Here is an 11,429-nt window from a genome sequence, read left to right as displayed (position 1 = left end):
TAAAAGTTACGCCTTCTTTCTTTGCGTGAACATTTGGGTGGCGTTATGCAAATCTTCCCACATAGTGAGGTAGACATGTGGGGGCGTGTTAGAACGAGCCGTTTTAGGTAGGCGTGGTTGACTCTTAACTTTTATAAAGAATATCTCTTTGGATTTGAGACTTTAGTCTTTGCAACTTTACAGATCTTCTTTATGCACCAAGAGCTTGTAACACTCCAAAGAGAAAGGAAAAATTGAAATCGCATCATATGACCCCTTTAAGACAGCTGCTTTAAGATAATTCACCCTTGCGTTGTTGATTTCACAATCAAAAAACTCCCTCTAACTTCCCTGTATTTTCTCGCTTTGCGTTTGTCATTATATAGAAAAACGGTCCTCAGGAGGCGGATCTTTTTCCAGCTTTCGCATCCCTTCACAGAAGGATCCAGGACTACGTTTGAAGCAGAAATCAGATGAGCAGGATGAGGAAAGCAAAGAAAACATGGAAAGCAGAGGAGGGTGTGTATCTGACAAGTGTTTGTCTACAAATGGAGACATGGAAATACCTTAACGACCTCAGAAGAAAAAGAAATTCTCTCTTTCTCAATGTTAAGACTGATTTGAATGAAGGAAAGTTGTTTTTACAAGGTGCAAAGACCTCATGCCGTTAAAAAATGATAATTTTTAATGTTGTCATTGTTTGTTAATAGCTTGTTAAACAGTAATGTTTTTGTACACTTCATCACATTGTTTGAAAAGTATTGTACTGTAGTTGTTAAATATCTGATTGACTCCTATGTTACTCAAAACCTTATGTAGACTAAAATGTACACTGAATAAATATTAAGCATTTTTCAGGATGTTTTATTGTGGTAAATTAAAAAAAAAAAAAGGTTCTGATTGTCTAATCTTAAGCACCAGAATGAGTTCATGCATATTTTAAAATGTGAGAAAAAGAGATTCGCAAATGTTCATGCATGCAAACTGGATTTGTCGTGAGGGAGGAACATGTTTAAGAGCTGAAGCTCTGTGGTTTTGAAAACTTCCTGCTTCTGCAGTCAGATAACCAACCCAAGAAGACAACTGAATGGCACACAAATGTACCTCAAAGATAAATTTACCAAACCAATGCTAATGAAATCATAGTGTATTAGGTATTCACCAAGTACACATTCCATCAAGTACACAACCTGTTTAGAGTGTTATGCACCTATTGGAGTGCTTACACACACAGGAAATTTGACAGAAACTTTTGGTACTCACAGAATATCAATCTACAAAAAGCAAAACAGAATGATATAAGAATATCTAATAATGAATAATATGAAAAGTATGTGTACAGTGTTCTTATACAGATAATATAAGGCATAAATGTCAAATGAGATTTTTAAAAAATAGTGAATTGAATACTGCACACATGGGTTGTAATGGTATAAATAATTATATATATATGGCACAGAAATTCTATTTAAATACGTGGAATATAGCAACAATAGTTCGCTGCCAAACAAAGCACTGTTATTTTTCAAACTGATTCTACAGGTCCAGTTTAGATTTTGTAAACACAAGAAATCGAAACAGAGGCACCTGCTGTTTAGCAATGGTTCCTACAGCTAAGCTAACCGTTTCTGCGTTATAATACATCCGTGACACTGGGTGGCGATAAGGTTCACAGAAAACCTACAGAACCTAATTTTAACCCGGAAAAAATAACTTGGAACAGTGGCTGTCTCGAAACAGCTCCTGGTACGGAGAAATCGGGGAAAATGGCTTCACGCCTGAGCCGAATCTGGCCCACCCTGTCCCGGGTTCGTTTGAGCGCAGCGCTCGGGAGCCGCTGTGTGTCACAGACGCCGAAATCCAGCGCGTCTGGCGCGGCGGTGGCGTCTGATCTGCAGCCCGTGTCTCCCGCTGCTCAGGACAGCCATGGACACGCAGAGGTCAGCCCGTTTGAGAAGGTAAGAGGACCATAAAAACATGTGTATGATGCATATACAGTAATTAACAGTGGGTAATTGGCAAACGTGTACCGAATACTGTTAGGCTGCCTAAAATCTTAGTCTAAACTGTATCAAGTCTGACGTGCTCTGACAAGTATGTTTACATTGCACTGTATGATCCTAATCCTATATTGCATTTTTCCCCCTTGTTATATGCATTGAATTGCATAATGCAGAAGCTGTGCCTGCTAAGTTTCTACTTATTCTGTTCTATTCTATTGTATTCTGTTCTATTATTTTAATTTGTTATAGTGTTGCTGCTGCTGTGATCGTGCTGTAATATTTCTGTTGACTTGTTTTTACATGCAGGTTTATAAATGGCAAATGTTCATCTTTGTCTTTTCAGAATCCAGATTTCCATGGCTTCCATCATCACGACTCTTTTGTGGATCAATGGAACATGAAGTTGGCATTCTTCTTTGGCATTTCTGTGGCCATTGTTATTGGAGGGACTTTCATCCACTATTTACCAGATCATGGGTAAGTGCATGAACGAAATGATTGTAAATTTTGTACAGATTGCAGTGATTGACCAATCAAGAGTTTAATACCCTTAATACATATGTTTTTATATATCATGAGTGAACCATGAAATTTATAACTCAGTTGTGAAGGCTAGTGGAGGCTTATATCTCATTGTAATTTCAAGCTATTTCTGTCTTGACCTACATTAATTGCCAAATTAATGGTTTGCTTGGATGCATTGGTGTGTGCATTTTCCGTTGTTTTATTTAATCTAAAGGAATAATGGTTTGCCTTTTTTTTAATCATAATGTCTATTGTCTCTGTCTTGTTTTTCTCCTCCAGTATGAGGCAGTGGGCTCGTCGGGAAGCTGAAAGGTTGATCAAACAGAGGGAATCTGAGGGTCTTCCCCTCATGACTGAAAATTTTTACGATCCCAGCACAATTGTTCTCCCCTCCTCTGGAGAGGAGTAGACAACATTTTGTCAATAGTTATCCTGTTAATTTTATTGTACATTTGTCTCCCTTCAACTATATTATAATAAAAAAATATGTTATAATATAGTGGTTTGTTGTATTTTCAACTAATACTTGAAAAAGCGTGAACCTGTAGAATTAGCTTTTTGTTTGCAAACATATGGGTGTAACAATAAAGCTGAGTGTTTATGCACGTCGTTTTATGTAATCTTTCTTATTTTAATGATTGTGCTATTAACAGCATGTAACAGACAGGGCCAAAATATTTATATGCTGTATAACAACTGAAAGTTGTTGGTTTGTGGTGCAATATAATGGTGGGCATAGAAACTAAAATATTTTTAAAATGTTACGTATCTTACCTCGGCTATAATGTCAAGAAAATAATGTTTTAAACAGGATTGTGACAATGCAAAATCTAAAGAGAATGGGTTTTTCAAAATGTCATCAACACTTTAGATCTGCATTTTATGTAAAACCTCAAAACAAGGAAACTGGATGTGGACTAGTCCAGAAGATAAATTATCACAAATGGTCTTTTTTTTTTAATTAATATATTTATCAGGGTCTTTAGACTATTTTCACAAGAAACTAATATGGTGAATGATGTCTTAAAACAGAAACAGAATGACATTTAATGCATTGTGTTTTTATGAAGAAGCCACATATCAGTCATTCAATATTTTTATTGAAGAAACAGAAATACTGTGCACCGTCAGTGGAACATTAAAGAGGACCTACATAAAATTTCAGATATAAAAAGGGGGAAAATAACATACACAACCAAAAAACCCACACTCATCCAAAAGTAAAATGTATTAATTAATTACAAATAAGTAAAGTTATTATATATATATATATATATATATAATTTCACGACTGAGGTGCCCTTGAGCAAGGCACTGAACCCCCAACTGCTCCCCGGGCGCCGCAGCATAAATGGCTGCCCACTGCTCCGGGTGTGTGTTCACGGTGTGTGTGTGTTCACTGCTGTGTGTGTGCTCACTGCTGTGTGTGTGTGCACTAAGGATGGGTTAAATGCAGAGCACTAATTCCGAGTATGGGTCACCATACTTGGCCACATGTCACGTCACTCACTCACTTATATCAAATAAAATGGGGAAACATTGGCAAATAGAGGAAGTAAATTTAACCCCGTCAATAGTTTCTCCAAAACATTTCTTACACTGTTTTAGGACTCTGACATATATTATATTATTAGTTAAATAAAGAGATTTTAGAAGAAAGTCTGTTTCAACTAACAAGTCATTCAAAAAATATGTTGCTGTTCTTCTGCTTTTGGACGTCACTCCAGCGTCTCAGCCTCTGATTGGTGGAAACGATCTAGAATGGGCGTGTCTTAGCGGCGTGGCACCGTCTGCGGGGCGGGGCCTTGGGGTCGTACAGGAAAAGATAAAGAAAGCGTGTCCTCGTAACAAAAACGGTAAATACTCACACAAAAACACCTCTGGTATTTACAGTCGATATGTTTATTAATTTCCCATGCGTTCTCGAGCCAATACCGCAAATTTGCCTTTTTAAAAACCACTCCGGTGAGATAAAAGATGCCTTTTATATGCGGCTAGCTCAGTGCTAAAAGGCTAAGTGTGATGATGACGGAAACGGACGAACAAGATGCCGAACACGAGTTCATAAACGCGTTAATGTCCGATGATCGCGACTATAACACGTCTGGAAGGTTTATTACTAGAAATGATTTGTGGATCCAGTCGAATCTAAGCCAAACGGTGCTGATTTTACACTTATGAGGGCGTGAGATGAGGCGTCCCAGTTAGCATAGGGAGTAAACCGGGGACTGATCCAATTTGGCGCAGACTTGCAGCTGTTATAATCACCATCTCTAGTTTATTCTGCAATATAACACTCAGCCCTTTAAACTGCTATTTTATCCCTCAATAAGCTTTCAGTCTAGTTGACTCATTGTCAAACTATAAAAGGTCACTTGTACGACATTATTTTGACCTGACTACAGTCAGCCGTTTCACAGTGAGTCTAAATGTATGTGTAATGTAAATGTATGTGTTTTCACAACGAAGCACACAGCGCCTTCACGACATGGCGGCAGCAACAATACTACAGCGAGTTACCTGTTTCATATTGAAACTCATTTCAAGAGAAATAGATGTGCAATTATTCCGACCCTCTGAGTTACCTAATAGCAAACCTAACAGCAAATGTATATTATGTATGATGTAAGGGCAAATATCATGAATTTACATATCAATAATGCATGTGATTTGCATTTGTAGCAGTTTTGATTAGTAATTCTCGTTATTTTTTCTAACCCAGACTAATTGGAAAAGCGTGCCTGTGTTAACATTTCTGCAAAATGATATTACATTGCTTCTTGCATGTTTTGCGACACGTTCAAATTAAAATGTCCGATGAGTGGTGCTAAAAGTGTTATCCAACAGATGAACGTGAATCTGACATTTTATTACGTTGATTGCTGTATGTGTTTGTGGCAGTTTGTAACTGAAATATCCGTTGAGTGGTTGTCTAAGGTTAATGCTCTGCGTTTGAATATAATGCATCACCTAAACTAAACTTTTCCCTAAACTTAACTGACAGTTAACATAAGCAAACATTAGACAAAAAAAACACACATTTGTAACCATGCCATTTTGGCTTGCTGATGAAAGTTGTTTTAATTTGGTTTTACTGGACTGTACCAGGTGAGCTAATAAGCAAGCTTGGTTATGTGATGCAAATATCAGTATGTGTTAGTTTGCTAATCATGTGCTATGATTTAAGTCTTTTGAGGTCATAACAATGCATTGCAAGGAGCCACAAAAAAAAAAACAGTCTTTATTTATCCGTAATCTGTTAATCATAATTTCTGTGAACATGAATAGAAATTGTTTTTATTTTGCTGCCACCATAGTGGACATTTCAGCTGGAGACTGCAGGAAATTGTGTATTGGTACGTTTTTGAAGTTTTGCAATAATGTCGCCACAGGCAAGTTTTTCCAGTGAGCCTGCAGTAGCTTGTTTTTTTTCCAGATAGTAAGAATGGTATATTTTTCAAACTAGGGCATACTGCAGAACGCAGTATGTATACTGCACACTAGGCACATTTTCTGTATGCATGGAATACTCAGATGCCAAAATACTGTACCCCATCGTTGCAGCGTGCTCGACCTTCCTTCTCCATCGTGACAAATCAACCATGCTTTTTTTGACACTTTTCATTCCAAACAGAATAAATAGGAATGGGGAAAAATGTCCAAACAAGCAATGAATGCCGGAGCAATAAAACAAGATGAACTGCAGCTCTCAGAGTGAGGAGAAAGGCTGAATAACTGCGCAAACCAGTAAGAATGCTTCAAATTTGTTGACTGAATTGAGTTGATTGAATTTTAAACAAGTATGTTTTAAAGCATTTTTAACAGTGTAATGTTAAAAAAATAAAGAAATTGGCACATATTTATTTTTGGTTGAATGAATAGCAATGACATGTGACAACAGTACACAGTAGTACACTGTAAAAAGTGATCAGTTGACTTTACTCAAAAGAAATTGAGGAAATCCGTTGCCTTAAAATGATTAAGTAAATGAAATTCATGCATAATTACAAGAAAAAAGTTAAGTGAACTTGACAATTCTGAGTTACGTTAACAAATAAACAAAAGAAAATGTGTTGTGGTCACTTTTTATTTTAAGTTGGACTAACTTAAATGTATTAAATTGCGATTAGTTAAAATTGTGAATCTACTCAACTTAAGTTAAAACTAATAAGTTAATCTGAGTTCTGTCTACTTAATTAAATAGAGGAAACCCGTTGCCTTGAAAAAATTAAGTAACCACAACTTATTGTATTTGTGTAATTACAATTCACTTGAGACCAATTTGATGTAATCTTATTTTACTGATTTCTTTCAAATTGAAGTCTACTAATGCAATTCTCAAAATAAATTGTTCAAATCAGACTGCACACAAACATTTCCATGAAGCATTGTCAAAAGCAAGTCAACTCACCCTTATTTATATATAGCACTTTAATACAGATTGTGTCAAAGCAGCTTTACATTGTTAAACGGGAAAATAGTGTCAATAATGCAAACAAAATTAAGTTATGCAGTAAAGCAGCTCTAAAAAAAGGTCAATATTTCAGTTAAAGTCAGTTCATCGTTGATTCAGTGATGTCATCATCATCCAGCTCAGTTCAGTTCTCTTCAAATAGTGTCTCTGCAATTGTTGCAAGTCATTAATATTCCCAAAAATTAAGTGTTTCCAAATAAGCAAGCCAAAGGTGACTGGAAAATGGAGAAAAAACCTTGGTATAAACCAGGCTCAGGCCAGTTCTCCTCTGGACAGACGAACCAACATGGTATTTGCCTTTTTAAAAACCACTCCGGTGAGATAAAAGATGCCTTTTATATGCGGCTAGCTCAGTGCTAAAAGGCTAAGTGTGATGATGACGGAAACGGACGAACAAGATGCCGAACACGAGTTCATAAACGCGTTAATGTCCGATGATCGCGACTATAACACGTCTGGAAGGTTTATTACTAGAAATGATTTGTGGATCCAGTCGAATCTAAGCCAAACGGTGCTGATTTTACACTTATGAGGGCGTGAGATGAGGCGTCCCAGTTAGCATAGGGAGTAAACCGGGGACTGATCCAATTTGGCGCAGACTTGCAGCTGTTATAATCACCATCTCTAGTTTATTCTGCAATATAACACTCAGCCCTTTAAACTGCTATTTTATCCCTCAATAAGCTTTCAGTCTAGTTGACTCATTGTCAAACTATAAAAGGTCACTTGTACGACATTATTTTGACCTGACTACAGTCAGCCGTTTCACAGTGAGTCTAAAGTAATGTATAATGTAAATGTATGTGTTTTCACAACGAAGCACACAGCGCCTTCACGACATGGCGGCAGACTACAGCGAACACCGAGAATAAAAGTTACACCTTCTTTCTTTGCGTTAACATTTGGGCGGCGTTATGCAAATCTTCCCACACAGTGACATGTGGGGGCGTGTTAGAACGAGCCGTTTTAGGTAGGCGTGGTTGACTCTTAACTTTTATAAAGAATATCTCTTTGGATTTGAGACTTTAGTCTTTGCAACTTTACAGATCTTCTTTATGCACCAAGAGCTTGTAACACTCCAAAGAGAAAGGAAAAATTGAAATCGCATCATATGACCCCTTTAAAATGTCTGAAATATGAATGTAGACAGGGGAAATGAACCCTAATAAGCTCACTTGTTTTATTTTGAAATATAAGACAGAAAAAGTCTGAGATAAATTATTTGTTTCTAACTCAAACCAATCAAGAAGCTGTTTTTCTTATCCAGTAGTAATGTAAGTGACTGATTAATAAATAAATGCAACTTTATATTATTATTTATTTGATATTTAAAAGCATGGATAATTCATAAGCGCATGTAAGCTGCCATTAGAGCAAGAAAAATATTGTTATAATATAACAATGGCTAAAATGTTTGTAGTCATATTAATGTTCATGCTCTGTCTGTAATTATATTTAAATAATATTTTTTTTTTGTCAAGTTGGTTTGCAAGGACCTCTATTATCTCTAAAGATCCCACTGAGACTCATGAAAAGGCATTAACTGAATTAATTGTGCTCACAACACAAGCTTTTAATTTATCAACATTACTCACTTGCATTATTTTTATTGTGGAGATTGATGCTGAATGTCAAATACTGACTTCTAACACTAGCTTGCTCTATTCTTTTTCTATTCTATCTGTTTTCTTTTTATTTATTATATAATAAAAAAAAAAACTTGCTACGTGTACTGCACACGCATACTGAAACTTGTTATAGCACTTGCATATCGTTGCTCTCTTGTTGATTTTGATTTCTTCCATTTGTAAGTCGCTTTGGATAAAAGTGTCTGCTAAATGTAATATAAATGTAAATACTGAAACTTCTTTATGCACCAAGAGCTTGTAACACTCCAAAGAGAAAGGAAAAATTGAAATCGCATCATATGACCCCTTTAAAATGTCTGAAATATGAATGTAGACAGGGGAAACGAACCCTAATAAGCTCACTTGTTTTATTTTGAAATATAAGACAGAAAAAGTCTGAGATAAATGATTTGTTTCTAACTCAAACCAATCAAGAAGCTGTTTTTCTTATCCAGTAGTAATGTAAGTGACTGATTAATAAATAAATGCAACTTTATATTATTATTTATTTGATATTTAAAAGCATGGATAATTCATAAGCGCATGTAAGCTGCCATTAGAGCAAGAAAAATATTGTTATAATATAACAATGGCTAAAATGTTTGTAGTCATATTAATGTTCATGCTCTGTCTGTAATTATATTTAAATAATATTTTTTTTTTGTCAAGTTGGTTTGCAAGGACCTCTATTATCTCTAAAGATCCCACTGAGACTCATGAAAAGGCATTAACTGAATTAATTGTGCTCACAACACAAGCTTTTAATTTATCAACATTACTCACTTGCATTATTTTTATTGTGGAGATTGATGCTGAATGTCAAATACTGACTTCTAACACTAGCTTGCTCTATTCTTTTTCTATTCTATCTGTTTTCTTTTTATTTATTATATAATAAAAAAAAAAAACTTGCTACGTGTACTGCACACGCATACTGAAACTTGTTATAGCACTTGCATATCGTTGCTCTCTTGTTGATTTTGATTTCTTCCATTTGTAAGTCGCTTTGGATAAAAGTGTCTGCTAAATGTAATATAAATGTAAATACTGAAACTGTAATCCATATTTGTTCATTTCAATCAGTAGTTCTTTCATTAAATATGTAGATTAATCAAAATTGTTTAATGCTTGTTTCTAACTCAAAGCACTCAAAAGAAACTATTTTCTTAGTATCCACAGTGATTAAACTGGTTGATAAATGAATGCGATCTGAATATTTGAAAACATAGATTTCATAAAAATTGCCAGTAGACCAACAAAATTAAACATTTATAACCATATTACATATTTAATACGCTTCTTCAGGTTAAAAAGATGCTCATGCTATTTTTGTAATTATAATTCATAGATATAACTTTTTTTGTCAAGTTGATTTCACAGCATTAGCTCCTATTGTGCCTGATAAGCCTACTGAGACATATAAATAGCATTAACTGAACAAATTGTTCTCACAACACACTCTTTTAATTTATGAACTTTACCCACTTACATTATTTTCATTGTGGTGACAAAATTATAGCAAGTGATGATTGTTGAATAGGCTATCAAGTGCTAAAACTGTAATGCATGTTTGTCCATTCTGATCAGTAGTTCTTTTATTAAATGTTAATTAATCAAAACGGAAGTGTTTAATGCATTTGAATAATATGTTAAGTATTTATATAAAGAATAGTGGGCTTATATGTAACACAGGTGGCTTTAAATGGTGCACATGTTCCTTGTAAGCCCACTCCAGACTCACGCTTGCAAATAAAGCAGCACTTAATTTTGTTGGTTTATGACAAAACAAAACATACGTTTTTAGATAAAAGATTAAAGAGATTACGATTTGAGATGTTTCTCAATTGTATTTAATCAAGACATTTACAAGGTATCATAGAATTGGTTAGGGCTGTGCGATTTGGGGGAAAATATCAAATTGCGATTTTAGTTTTAATTTGCCTAACTATCGATCTGACCCAGTAGACGCCATAGTCCCACTCTGTCTCTCTCCCGTCCCGCTTACTGTTTTTATTTATTTATTTTTTTTAATGGTGGGTGTTTACACAGTTGGCTAGAGCAGTGCTGATTGGGGAGAACGAAGGTGCGCTTACTCTTGACCAGGGCAAGTAAGACTGCAACTCAAGGCTGGTAGTCATGCATATGCTCTGGAACAGAGTAATATCGCGTCCACATCGCAGGCTTTGCGATTAGGAAATCGCAACGTCTCAAATCGATTCGATTTCGATTAATCGCACAGCCCTAGAATTGGTTCCTGTTATTTATTTATTTATTTATTCAGTTACTTTAGAAGTCTGTTCAAACACCGATACTTCAGATTCATGACAATAAAGTTAAAGCTAGTTATGGGTAAATAATACTGTTGTATGCCTGCCTGGTTTACCTCAGGATTGCTCTTCCATGTGAAACAGTAGAATTAGAACAGAGGGCAGACGTACACGAACAATTCTCTATTTATCAAAAAAAAAAAAAAAAAGATGATTTATTTAATAAAAATGCTTGCCAATTCCAGTGTAGGAACAATTTCCACCTGCCTCATGTAATTATTGGCTGATCTTTTCATTTTGTGTGACAGCTGTGAGATTTTTAAATGTTTTTGAAAAAAAGTCTCTTATGCTCACCAAGGCTGCATTTATTTGATTAAAAATGTCAGTAAAAACAGTGATATTGCAAAATAGTATTACAATTTAAAAACAACATTTTCTATTTTTTATTTCTATAATTTCAATTTTAATATATAATTATAATTTATTCCTGTGGTGGCAAAGCTGAATTTTCAGCATCATTACTGCAGTCTTCAGTGTCACATGATCCTTCAGA

At 35.2% G+C, this 11,429-nt stretch overlaps 2 protein-coding genes across 2 annotated transcripts in view; both read left to right on the top strand.

Moving 5' to 3' along the window:
- The window catches only part of def6a (DEF6 guanine nucleotide exchange factor a), a 17,985-nt gene extending 17,308 nt beyond the window's left edge, over nt 1-677 (top strand). The window contains exon 11 of the mRNA XM_016502209.1: nt 366-677. Within this exon, the coding sequence (XP_016357695.1) occupies nt 366-550 (185 nt within the window). The 3' untranslated portion in view covers nt 551-677. The remainder of the gene's footprint in view (nt 1-365) is intronic.
- Nucleotides 678-1,662: 985 nt separating this feature from the next.
- Nucleotides 1,663-3,112, top strand: LOC107700515 (NADH dehydrogenase [ubiquinone] 1 beta subcomplex subunit 11, mitochondrial-like). Its single transcript, XM_016502197.1, has 3 exons — nt 1,663-1,937; nt 2,326-2,459; nt 2,787-3,112. Exons 1-3 carry the CDS (start codon nt 1,746-1,748, stop codon nt 2,914-2,916), a joined length of 456 nt encoding a protein of 151 aa, XP_016357683.1. The 5' UTR covers nt 1,663-1,745; the 3' UTR covers nt 2,917-3,112.
- Nucleotides 3,113-11,429: the final 8,317 nt, after the last annotated feature.

Source organism: Sinocyclocheilus anshuiensis, unplaced genomic scaffold, assembly GCF_001515605.1.
Source record: "Sinocyclocheilus anshuiensis isolate Anshui unplaced genomic scaffold, SAMN03320099.WGS_v1.1 scaffold477, whole genome shotgun sequence".
Lineage (NCBI taxonomy): Eukaryota > Metazoa > Chordata > Actinopteri > Cypriniformes > Cyprinidae > Sinocyclocheilus > Sinocyclocheilus anshuiensis.
Note: the sequence above shows the minus strand (reverse complement) of the source record. Positions and strands in the feature narration are given on the sequence as shown.

Coding starts and splice junctions, on each gene's coding strand:
- LOC107700515 (XM_016502197.1), top strand. CDS start 1,746: ATGGCTTCACGCCTGAGCCGAATCTGGCCCACCCTGTCCCGGGTTCGT. Junction 1,938..2,325: donor AGGTCAGCCCGTTTGAGAAG/GTAAGAGGACCA, acceptor TTGTCTTTTCAG/AATCCAGATTTCCATGGCTT. Junction 2,460..2,786: donor CACTATTTACCAGATCATGG/GTAAGTGCATGA, acceptor TTTCTCCTCCAG/TATGAGGCAGTGGGCTCGTC.